At 54.6% G+C, this 12,465-nt stretch overlaps 1 protein-coding gene across 1 annotated transcript; it reads right to left on the reverse strand.

Moving 5' to 3' along the window:
- Positions 1 to 447: 447 nt before the first annotated feature.
- WNT11 (wingless-type MMTV integration site family, member 11) lies at positions 448 to 12,028 on the reverse strand. Its single transcript, XM_011989473.1, has 5 exons — positions 11,940 to 12,028; positions 10,534 to 10,769; positions 8,650 to 8,927; positions 5,654 to 5,946; positions 448 to 1,302 (listed from the first exon to the last, which is right to left on the reverse strand). The coding sequence occupies exons 1-5, from the start codon at positions 12,026 to 12,028 to the stop codon at positions 1,128 to 1,130; spliced, it is 1,071 nt and encodes a 356-aa protein (XP_011844863.1). The 3' UTR covers positions 448 to 1,127.
- Between the last annotated feature and the right edge of the window lie 437 nt (positions 12,029 to 12,465).

Consider the following 12,465-nt stretch of genomic DNA (forward strand, 5'->3'; position numbering starts at 1 on the left):
CAGGCACGAGGCCTTTCCTAACCTTCAGCCTTCCTCCCCACCGCTCCCATTTTACAAATGGGGAAACTGAGGCTGGCAGAGAGCCCTTCCCAGGGTCATGCAGAAAACCCACCAGGGCTGCCTCCCCGAAGTCTGTATCCCAGTTGCCCAGGGACGGTTTTCCCTTGAAGCCAGCTTAGCAGGCAGGCCTGACAACACGGCCAGGCTTTGAGCCGCGCATGCATGTGTGTCCCTGAGGAAAAAAGATGCTGCCAGCTGGGTTTATGTTTCACGACGTCTGTCCTCGCCCTTGACCAAGAGATCTTCCAGGGAGATCAGGGCCAGGGCCCGGTGTGGGGGAGCGCGGGGGGAGAAGGGACATCAATCGGAAGCCGCCTTGCCTGGAAACCGGAGAGCTCCCTCTGCCAGCCCCAGGGTCTGCCGAGTTCACTCGAGGAGGCCGGGAACTGCAGGGGCGGGCTGGGGCTCACTCAGCATTTATTTCGTACAGCTGCTTAGAAAGCTTGTTTTAAAATAGAGATCATTATATATATATATACACACACATATATATTTATATATATAAAATATATAAAGAGGAATCGAGAAGTGCTACCCCAAAGAAAAAGCTATGTTTTATAAATATTTCTGTAGCTTCCACATCCCAAAGGAAGAAAAATCAAAAAAACAAAGGAAAACATTTACAACCCAAGCTAGTGGTTCCATGTGGTTGGCCCAGCAGGCTCCGACCCCAGGGTGGGCCAGGGGGTTCCGCAGAACATTCTGAAGAAGGCGGGCAGACCCGTTCCCGGAGGCTGGTCTCTGTGGCCCTGAAAGGTCACGTCTGTATCAGTCTCACCAATCCCAAGCCCCGCTCCTTAGACCAGCCCATGGGCACTCCAGGACCTCAGGCTGCCAAGTTATTTTTAATCTTGTCGGTTTCCTTTGATGTCCCGGCCCTCCTTCCAGGGTGGCCAGACCTTCTGTTCCTGGTGGCTTCCAAGTGAAGGCAAAGCACAAGCCGCCTCCCATGCCTGGCATCTGGAATTCACAAGCAGAATCCATGGAGTGTCTCCAGACCCTTGGCCCCAGTTGCTGAGGGTCCTTGAGCAGAGTCCTCGCTCCTGCATGGGGCGGAGGGCAGGGCCTCACTTGCAGACATAGCGCTCCACGGTACGCTCACACCTGCGGCAGGTGACGTAGCAGCACCAGTGGTACTTACAGTGGCACCGCTCGACCACGCGGTCTGTGTAGGGGTTGTAGCCACGCCCGCAGCACATAAGATCGCAGCTGTCACTTCCATTGGATGTCTTGTTGCACTGCCTGTTGTGGGGGCAGGAAGGAGGTCAGTACATGCCTTGGTCACCGACCCACCAACACCCCATGACTCCCAGCCAGGCAGCCAGCAGCATCTCCTATGACTCCCAGCCAGGCAGCCGGCAGCGTCTCCCATGGCCACCGACTCAGCCCTTCTTAGAAGCTGTCTTGATCTTTGGGGACTTTTAAACAATCCTCTTACCTGAAGGTACTTCTAACTTTTCCCTATATTTCTAATAAGGGGTTACCAAAATGATGGAGCTATTTTCTTTTATTTTTTCTGAGATGGGGTCTCACTGTGTTGCCCAGGCTGGAGTGCAGTGGTTGTGATCATGGCTCCCCGAAGCCTTGACCCCTACCTCCCCGCCAACCCAGGCCCCCGGCTCAAGTGCTCTTCCCACCTCGGCCTCCTGAGTAGCTGGGACTACAGGCACACACCACCATGCCTGGCTAATTTTTTAATTTTTATTTTTGTAACGATGGAATCCTACTATATTGCTCAGGCTGGTGTTGAACTCCTAAGCTCAAGCAATCCTCCCACCTCAGCCATCCAAACTGCTAGGATTACAGGCATGAGCTGCCGTGCCCAGCCTTGTTTTGTTTTCTTGAAGGTATCTTTTTTCTATTTCTTCTACTTCTAAATACTGGAAAGACCCTCCAACCAATCTAATAATCCTACCTTTATGTGTTTATGTGTAATTTTTTTTTTTTTTTTTGAGACAGAGTCTCGCTCTGTCGCCCAGGCTGGAGTGCAGTGGTGCAATCTCAGCTCACTGCAACCTCTGTCTCCTGGGTTCAAGCGATTCTCCTGCCTCAGCTTCCCAAGTAGCTAGGATTACAGGCATGCGCCACCACACCCGGCCATATTTAATGTTTAATTAAATATTATGAGAAATGTAAAGACCATTTGATTTTTAGAATCCTAGCATAAATGCTGAAATACTAGAAGTCCCAGTGGGCATTGGACATGCTGCTCGTGGAGGAAGAGGGGTCTGTTGGCCATGTGCCTCCTGTGGGTCAGGCACTCCCTCCAGTGTCTTATCTTAGTGGAGGTGCTCAGTGGTATTATTATGTCCATTATGCAGATGAAAACAGGCTCAGCAAAGGGCAGAGGCTTAAACTCGGGGACTAAAACTAAGGCCCTGACTTGCTCTCCCTACCCTAAAGGGCGGGGCGTGGAAGCCGGCAGGGGCTGCATTTCTTTCCAAATGTGGGATGCGAAGGCATTGAAGGTCCCTATAAAATGCAAACATGCTTCCACTGCTCTCAGTTCTTCTGTCTAGTGACAAATCATCTGTTCAGACTGGTGGCTCCTCTAGCCAGGCTGAGGCTAGACAGGGAGTGTTTTCATGAGATGTAGCTGCAGACAGAGCAGCAGGGGGCTGGGGCACTGACAGGGACAAATGGTCCCCACATGTGGACTGAGGAATCCCAGAATGTCCAATGTGGGAAAGTCCTAGAGACGACCGAATGCAATCCTCATATTTACTGATGGGGAAACAGACACAGAAGGGAGAGGGGCCTTGCCCGGGATGAGTACAAGGTCTTGAGAGTCCAGGAGGGCTTCCTGGAAGAGGAGAGGCCATCTAGGCCATTCATGAAGGAGGAGCAGCACTCCACCGTGCAGAGGAGGGAAGGAGTGCTGGGGTAGAGGGAATAGCCTGGGCAAAGGCAGAAGACCAGGCCTGCCCTCAGAACAGTGAGAGCAGATGGAAGGGGAGAGCTGGAGGCCCGGAGGAGGCTGATTAGTACTGGGGGAGAGGCCAGGCCTGAGCTGGAAGGGGCCATGGGCAGAAGGAGGGGAGCATCTGGGGAGAGCCAGCCAGTGACAAGTAAGTGGGGGCTGCCAGCAGTTCCCGGAAGAATACATGCCCCACAGCTGGACAGACCTGGGTTCAAGCCCCAGCTCTGCCACTTAGTGGCTGTGTGACTTAAGGCAAGTCACTGAACCTTTTTGGGCTTTGTTTGGTCATTCAGCATCCATGAGTTCCCCCTCAGCCTTCTCCTGAAGGCTCTGGCTGAGCACTCTACCTTGAGTGGTAGGAAGGAGACAGGGTTCTTTTTTAAATTTCTGGATCCCTGACATGCATTGTCTGAAAACTTGGCCTCCAATGTCAGATTCAGACAAGGCCCAGGTGCCTGGGACCAGGATTGGGGCCAGTGGGGCCACAGGCCCAGGGAAGGGCCATTGGGATGCCTGGCTCCCAGGGCACAGGGTGGCTCAAACTGTGGGTGGTGGGGGATGTGTGGGCTTCAGAGGTGCGAGCCTCTGGAAGAAATATGACAAGAGGGCTAGGGTTTGGAATATTGACTGCAGATTAGGCCTCGGTTTCCCCAGGTTAGATTTGAGGAGGCTGCAAGGTATCTTCTGCAGCGAGGGAGCCAGCCTCTAGAGATACCCCACATGCACACACCTTGCACAGTTCACCAAGCTCACTTACATCCAACCCCCAACCTAATCATCAATCTCACATTTCCCCTCCTCTAGGAAGCCTTCCTTGATGTCCAGGCTGGATCAGGGACCCTCTGGGCTCCCCTCACACCAAGCTTTCCTGTCATGACCTGAGCCCTTGGGGATGCCCCACCAGCACCTACCAGAGCCAGGCAGAGATACAGCTGACCTGCAGTCTCATGTAATGGGCACAAGAAATGTCTGTGGTTGTGAATTACTGAGAAATTGGGGCTGTTTGTTACTGCAGCAAAAGCCAACTAACACAGATGCCTGCAAGGGCCCTCCCTGGGGAAGGACCGGAGCCGCAAGGCAGGAGACCTGTGAGGGCTGCGAAGGAAGCAGGAGGATGGGTGGTGCTGTGGGCGGGGCCTCCTCATCAGGAGTGAGGAGCGACTGGGAGAGAGGGCACAGTGGGAGGGGAGACTGCCCAGGACAGGAGGGGAGAGGGAGTGCTAGGTACGTGTGCTTGGAGATCACGCGACAACCCTGTGTGCCCTCCCCACTGTGCGGAAGACAAGCCTGAGCCTCAGATCAGTGAAGGATGTGCTCAAGTCCCCCTGCTGTGCCCTCCCTGACACACACAGAGCTGCACATGGATCCAGGAAGACCCTTTCTTCACTCTCGGGTCCTCTGTGGGCCTCCTGCAGCCCTCCATGTTCTAGAATCCTCCTCTAACTCCCCCATCCCCATCTACCTCAGCCCAGCCTCTGGCTTCTTCCTGTCTCCTTGGCCTGACCTGGTTCCATCTTCCCTCTGTCGATCCCCTCAATCTGGCCTCCAGATGGGAGCCTGGGCCTCCTCACAGAGCCTGCTGCCCTGGCCTGTGGGGATGCAGCCCCCTAGCCCACCCCTCCCTCTCCTGGAGACAGGAACGTGGGCTGCGGAGGAAGTCAACGCTGGCTGTGCACCAACTATGTGCCAGACACGTTCCCAGACACCCACTCTCTGGTGTAATATTCTTTTAACCCCGAGAACACGAGTTTTGTGGAATGCTATTAGGGGCTCCTTAATAAAAGCGTTCCGTGGCCAAACACCTCTGGGAAACACTGGCTTAAACAGATCTTTACTGCAGATTCCTCAGAGCCTTTCATATGTTCTAGTGCCTTGTGAATTGCCAGAGAATTTCCCAAAAGCATGTGATGACAGAGCTCTTTCTCTCGTAGATCGGGACCAGCTTTCGCCAGCACCGTCTTCAGGAAATGCTGCTTGTGCAGTCCTCACCAACCCCACCCAGCACACAGTAGGTCTGCAGTCACCCCTGGCTCCCTCACTCTCCTGTCCTGAGCCGACTGCAGCAGTTGTGACTGGGGCTGTGGTAGGGTTCCAGGCTCAGGGTCCCCAGGAGGAGATGGGAGGAGCAGGGGGCCGGGGAGAGGGCTCACAGAGGCGAGGACACAGGGGCAGTGTCGCTGTACGGAATGCAGGCAGACATCGCTCTCCCTCACTCATTGTAGGCTGTCCCCATCTCCCCTGGCACCTCAGTCCCTTTGCTGTGCAACGAGCAGGCTGTATGGCCTTTACCCTTCATCTGTTCATCTGTCAAACATTTTCTGAGCACCTATCTTATGTTGGGCAGCCTCGTTCCTGTCCCGTCTCCCAGTAGCGTCATTGTCTCTTCCCGTCTGTCTCCCCAGCTGGGGAAGGTAGAGCAGGAGCCTCCCATCAGCCTCCATTCCCTGGGCCCCTGCCAGGCACAGTGCAGAACAGGTGCTCCCAGCAGCTCTGCAGGGGACCCTAGGACCCTGGCATCTCCACTTAGCAGTTCTGGGGCCAACTCCCTCAACGGAGCAGGGACTCCATTCCCCAAATGCCACCTGAGTCCCTGCTGTGTGCATGGCCCTGAGTTGGGGAACAGTATGTGCAACACAGGTGACCCTTTCCCACCAAGGTGGCGGCAGGCCTCACCTGTCTTGTGTTCCGTGGGAGCCCACCTTCTCATTCTTCATGCAGAAGTCAGGTGAGCTCTGCAGATAGACGAGTTCTGAGTCCTTCACAGGCCGGATATCCAGGTCTTTGGGCACCAGGTGCTTGCGGATGCCCATGGGTCGGTGCACTACCTTGGTGGCCGACAGGTATCGGGTCTTGAGGTCAGCAGCCACATCCCGTAGCTCCTGCAGCCCCTTCCAGCAGGTGCGGATGGAGCAGGAGCCAGACACCCCATGGCACTTACACTTCATTTCCAGAGAGGCGCGCAGAGCCTGCAGACAGGGGAAGGCGTCGGCTGGGTGGCCAGAGTCCCCTCCCTGGCCTGCCCCAGGACCCCAGCCCCACCCACCCATGGCTGGGTGCTCAGGGAGTCACTGCCTGCTGGAGCCTCAAGTGATAGAGCTTTCTGCTTTAAAGCTTGGAGGTGGTGTGGGCCTTCCTGCAACCTTGGGGGACAGCTGAGGGGCAGGAAGAAAGGCATTTGCAGGGATAGGGATGTCATTATTGAGCACCTACTGTACACCAAGCGCTCTAACGCATAATGGAGATTGATCACCACAACAGCCCTTCAAGGGAGGTATCCTTACTTCCTCCATTTTAAAAAGAAGAAACAATAGCTCAGAGAGGCTAAGTCTCATGCCCAAGGGTGCAGTCAGAAAATCAAGGAGCTGGGATTTGAACCCAGATCTGAGGGTGATTCCAAAAGTGGTGGCTTTTAATTGTTCCATGCTTTTTCACTCACTAAATGCTTGCTGGAAAAAAGGAAGAAAAGAAGAGAAGGAAGGAAGGGAGGAGCGTAGGAAGGGGAGAAAAGGCAGGGGTGAGTGCAGGGGGCACCTCCCTGCCACCTGGCCGGCTTTCCCCCCACTGCCAGTGCTCCTGCCAGGCCACCCTCAGCAAGCCACGTCACCACTCAGGGCCTCTGTCTTCTTTCGTGCAAAGCGAGCACATAATTCCTGCCCTGCAGAGAGCTGTAAGGATGAAATGAGATGGCACACACAAAAGGGTTTTGTGAACCATAGAAGTTAAATCAATGCTGGTTTTGAAAAATCCATGTAAGTAATAACTATGGCGGAGACCCCTTGGGCTCAGAGGCTTGGGGAGCCTCTTGCCCTGGCTTCAAAAAGGACTCGGGCCCACCAGCTTCCCTGGGCCTCAGTTTCCCCATTCATACCTGAGAGGCAGAAGTTAGATGCCTTCTACAGGCCTTCCAGTTCTGCCTTTTAAACCCTTCTTTCAACACAAGACTTGGATTCCCCTGCCCAGGCCTGCCCTCCTGCCTCTCCTGTTCAGAGACCTGCAAGAGTCATGGGAACCTGGGTCCATCCCCTGCATCAGAGAGATGGAGAAACTGAGGCACAGAGTGGGCAGGACTTGCCCAAGACAAGTGAGTTAGTGGGGAAGCTGGCCAAGGTCCCAGGGCTCCTCTCCTCTCCAGTGCCAGGAAGTGAGGACCCAGGGAGTACGTTTGGGTACCCAATCTGGAATTTGCTGAGAAAAGTCTATGGAGGTCACAGGGATGAAGTCAGCAGGACTTCAGGGCACCGAGGCACTGGTGAGCCATCGAGGGAAGGTGAACTAGGTTCTGCTGCTCAGCATAAGCTGGGGGAAGGGGCCTGGAACTTCCCGAGGTACTAAACATGTGTTTGTGATCTCATTTAATCCTCAGCAGCCCTGCAGCTTTCGGGGATACTGGCCCCTTTTGCAGATGGCCTCAGGGACGGTCCTGATTTGCCCTGAGGCTGAAGATCCTCTTTGGACTGCATGGTGGGGAGGGGAGGGCTGTGCCCCTGGCAGCATGTGGCGTCCAGCTGGCCTGGCCATGATGGTGGGCGTGGCCATGGTGGTGGGCGTGCAGGCCGCTGGTGAAGGGCTCGCACTGGGTTTCATGAGCAGGGGTCGGGGACAGGTAAGCAGGGCCAGGAGGCAGGAGTCCTGAGTTCCTGGCCAGGCTTTGCTATAGATCCACAGTATGATTTGGCCTCAGTTTCCCTAACTGTCCAAGGATGGCCTGGACATCCTAGAATCCTCACACAAGTCAGACCCTTGAAAGCAGATGAGGTCACGGAAATCCCTGGACTTGGGAGTCCCACAGTCCTGGGCTCTATCGTGCTGTAGGTCTGAGCCACTGAAGTGCTTTCAGCCTCACTTAGTGCCTCTGTAAAATGGGGCTAAGGGGTGCAGGGAGGAGCTAATGAGATGCCATCTGCACATGCAGCTCTGGCCAAGTGGCCATCCCTGCCATTCACGGTCCTTTCTCCATCTGTGAAAAGGGGACAACAAGGCCTGCCCGAGTTGTTCTGTGACCACAGAACAGAAATGTATGGAGCAACAAGCACAGCGTCTGCAACACAGATTGGTAGAAAGTTCATTCACTTACGGGTCCACTCACCCCAGTCTTTTGGGCAGTGAGGTGAGGAATGAATGAAAACCTGATAGTAATGAATGCTGGAGGAAACTGTTCTAGCGGTTGCGGTGGGTATGGGTGGGAGTCCCCGTTACATCCAAGCAGATGAGCCCTTAGGATAGGCTTCTGTTGACCACAGCCCTCTCCACACCCTGGAGGGAGGGACAGCCTGAGGAACATGACAGATGGGGGACTCAGCACCAGGTCACCTCCACCATTTTATAGATGGGAACAGCTGAGGCTAGAGAGGCACTGACTTTCCCAATGTCCCTAAGTGAGTTTAGTGCCAGAGCCAAGGCCAGAACTCAGAGCGCCTGACTCCTAGTTCAGTGCTCCTTCTGCTTGGACAACCCAAACCCCGGTGGACCCCCTGGAGGAGGAAAGCGAGACAAACCCCAAGCAGCTGGCGAGGGAAGGGCTGAGGATGAGGACGGTGTGAGGCACGTCAGGTGTGGGCCAGTCAGGGCCCATCCCCCCGCACCCCCCACCATCGGGGCACGCTGGGTGGCCCTTTTCCGGCCAATGGTACAAGCACAACTATCTGGGGCTGGGTGGGGTGGGTGGTTACCTGTCTCCCCACTTCACTGTTGTGTAGACGCATCAGTTTATTGGCTTGGGATCCTGTTTTTTTCACCTTCATAGGAGCATCGGAAAACTTGGCCCCCATGAGGAGCCCGTAGCTGAGGTTGTCCGCACATCCTCCCCAGCGGTTCCCGGGCCCGGGTGGCTCACCTGGGACGGGGCCGCAGGAGCAGCCCGGCAGGTCGCCGGAGGTGCAGGCCCGGGCGATGGCGTGGCTGATGGCGGCGGCCGACAGCGCATACACGAAGGCCGACTCCCGGGTCCCTGGGGGTGGGAGGCAAAGGTCAGCTGCCCAGGTCAGAGGTCCTCCTCCTTCGCCCACACCCTCATGTAACCAAGGTGGCGCCAGCAGGGGTCGGCACTAGGGCCATTGAGCTGTCACCCCTGCTTCCCCAATTCCTTCCGAATATACCAGCTGACAGCCACACTCGACCCACACCCACAGGCATGCCCTTGCCCACGTCCTCCTACTCACACTCACAGCTCTGGCCTTTCACCTACTTGCCCTGCACTGGCGTTAGGGGATGCTTTACAGTAGTGAAGCCCAGGCTCTGAGCTCCTGATGCACCAGACAAATGCACAAAGGGCCTGCTGTGTGTGGACCCGTGTCCCCCTGAAGGATGTGTTCAAGTCCTCACCCCTGGACCTGTGAGCATAATCTTATGATGAAGTGGGGTCTTTGCAGATGTAATGGGGCTTAGACAAGGTCATATCAGATCAGGGTGGGCCCTAGGCCAGTGGCTGGTGTCCTTGTAAAAAGGGAATTTCGGATACACAGACACACAAAGAGGGAGCTTGCCCTGTGATGACAGAGGCAGAGACTGCAGTGACGCAGCTGCAAGCTAAAGAATGCCAAGGATGGCCAACTGCCACCAGGAGCTAGGGACGGGCCAGGAAGGATCCTCCTTGGCACCTTCAGGGGGAGCACGGCTCTGCTGACACCTCGATTTTGGACTTCCGGCCTCCAGAACTTCGAGACAATACACATCTGTTGTTTGCAAGCAGCTAGTTGTGGCCCATTGGACAGCAGCCCTGGGAAACAAATAGGGCACTCAGGAGCCTCAGCTGCGGGGTCCTGGCCATTGGTCCGAGCCCTGGCTCTGTCTCCTAACTAGCAAGCCACTTTCCCTTCTCCAGCCTCAGTTTCCTTAACTGTAGAATATGGGTGATAACACCTACCTCACAGGCTGGCTCTGGAGTTCAAATAATTCAGGAAGAAAGGAATTTGTCAAATATTAGCTGCTACTGTTTAGGACCCACAAGAAAAGTTATTACAGTGCAGGAGAGAGATTGCACCTACTGGGGCACTTCTGTCTGTCAAAAGCCTCCCTATTGTACATGGGTCCCCCAGACACCCCCCACCAGAAGCCACCACCTGCAGGAAGTCTTTGAGATGTTCTGTCTTTACACTGCTTTGTGCATGGTGCAACAGTTTCAGCAGCCCAGTTCAGTGTTACCTGTGGCACACCTGTCTGCCCTGAGGGTGGGCTCTATAGCATTCTTGTTTCTAGACTCCCCTCCCAGGAGCCTCCCTGACATGTGGCCTCAAGTACAGCAGGCCACAGCCCTGGCTCATTCCTTCATTCATGCATGGGGGCACACAGGTACATGTGCTGGTCTTCAGGCTCCCCTGCACTGATACTGCCACTCATCTGTGTTTACTTATTTGTGAATTCATGCCTACACACCCATCTTATGATTAATTCATCCACCCATACCCCATTCATCCATGCCTGTATCCATCCATCATTCATCCATGAATCCATTATCCACCCGCCCATGAACCCATCCCTCCATCTAAACACACAGATCGATGCCTGAATTCCTTCACCCGCACCCACATGCATTTAGCAGCTTTGCCAGCTCCTACCTCTCTCCAGGTCAAGCAAATAGTTGGGGGCGAGCTCGATGGAGGAGCAGTTCCAGCGCATGTCGGCGAAGGCCCGGCGACAGGCCTTCATGACCTCACGGGCAGCGTGCACCACCGTGTGCATGAGCTCCAGGTTGCTGCGGCACAGCTGCACCTGTGCAGACACCAGGCCCTCCAGCTGCTTGCAGTGTTGCGTCTGGTTCAGTGCCAGGGCTGCTGGTGTCTTGGACAGTGCCCTGCACACCATGGAAAGGCCATGACCGATGGAAGGAGAGACAGGGTTGTCAGGGGCCACATGGCCTCCAATCGCCCTTCTGACCCCAGCCTTTCCTTCAGTGGACTTTGCCTCCTGGTTTCCTGGCTCCTTCCAAGAAAGGCTCCCAAAGTGCCGGCTGGCAGAGCAGTGGATTCCCCTCCCACCCCATGTGCCTTGGGCACATCACTGCCCCTCTCTGGGCCTCAGGCCCTATTCATAACACAGGATCACAACCCCCATCCTACCTAAGCTTTATAATTATATGAACAAAACAGCTCTATAGTTCACAAAGCTCACCACTACCACCTGATTTAGTTCTCACACAGCTGTGAATTATTAGTCTTTATTCAACATTCATTCAACACTGAGCAGCTATGTGCCAGAAACCATGCGAAATGCTAGATTCTTATAATCACAATAATTATATATACTATTAACTGAAGCCTTACTAGATGCGCAACATGAGGTTGGAGTTTTCCATCATTGTTTCATGTGATTACTAAACCCATTTATTATGTTGTAAAGTCCCATATCCATGCAAGGAATTCCTAATAAAGGATTAAAGAGCCACTCAGTTTTGTGATGACCTGGAACTTGAAAATTTTAGTACCTAATCCAGACTTGGCCATTAACTCGTTGTGTGATGTCTGATAGTTCATTGCCCCTCTTCGGGCCTCTGTGTTTGTACTTATAAACTGTATTCCCCAGAATGGGCTCCAGTGAGACACTGACAAAAGGGATCCATTTGGGGAACACAATGTACTATGTCCCTGCTTGGAGAGTCAGGATGCATATTTACATTTTAAAGGCCCTGAGAAGTCCTGCAGCAAAGCAACAGGCTTGGTTTTGTTTAACTCAGGGAGTCTATTGAGTATATTGAGCACAGAGCCCTTTGCTTGAGGCTGCTGACCTCATCCATGCTTTGGGAAATGTTAGCCTAGTGGGTCTCTATGAACCCTGGTGATGTTAGAGGACCCAAGAGCCTCCCAGATCCCAGCTCTGGGCACCTCGGTTCCAAGACTCTAGGACCAGGTTCCTCCTGGATCTGCTGTTCTCCTAGGCCTTCTCTGAGGGGCAGGCTGCATCGACGGCACTTAAGGACCCCACAACCCTAAAAGACTCCATATGGACTCACTCCCAGTCCCCTCACCCAAGCAGGGGCCATCTGGAACCCAGAGTCAGCTGGCCTTCAGCAACCCAGCAGAGACCCAGGAGGGACAGGGAACCAAGAGGGGCCATTGTGCAGCCAGAAGTGCTGAGTACCCCGCCTGCTGTGGCCCCAGCGGTTCTCGCCCAGGGTCAGGGCTGAGACCTGGCAAGGTAGAGATCCTAGAACCCCTGAGCTGAGTTCTGAGGGAGGCAGCCCATTGCCAAGGGCACTGCATAGGCTTGGGTAGACTCCAGGCTAGTCACTCCCCTTGCTACCTTGAGCAAGTCACTTAACCTCTCCTCTCCCACCAACCTCCCAGTATTAACTGAGGGCTTAAATCAGACAATGTGTGTCACACGTTCTGCCCAGGGCTGACGCTCTGTGGTCAGTGGTCAGTGATGGAAGCTACTACAATTACCACCTTGGTGGTCTTTTCCTACCTGGGGGCAGCCTCTCTGGACCTGCCTAGTCAAGGCCAAGAGCTGCCACTTGACATTCAGAGCCCCTCAAAGCCTGGCCTCCCAGC

This window comes from Mandrillus leucophaeus, unplaced genomic scaffold (genome assembly GCF_000951045.1).
Source record: "Mandrillus leucophaeus isolate KB7577 unplaced genomic scaffold, Mleu.le_1.0 Scaffold1095, whole genome shotgun sequence".
In the NCBI taxonomy this organism is placed as follows: Eukaryota; Metazoa; Chordata; class Mammalia; order Primates; family Cercopithecidae; genus Mandrillus; species Mandrillus leucophaeus.

Coding starts and splice junctions, on each gene's coding strand:
- WNT11 (XM_011989473.1), bottom strand. CDS start 12,028: ATGGCCCCTCTTGGTTCCCTGTCCCTCCTGGGTCTCTGCTGGGTTGCT. Junction 10,770..11,939: donor TCCAGATGGCCCCTGCTTGG/GTGAGGGGACTG, acceptor CATGGTGTGCAG/GGCACTGTCCAAGACACCAG. Junction 5,947..8,649: donor ACAGTGAAGTGGGGAGACAG/GTAACCACCCAC, acceptor CCCTGTCTGCAG/GCTCTGCGCGCCTCTCTGGA.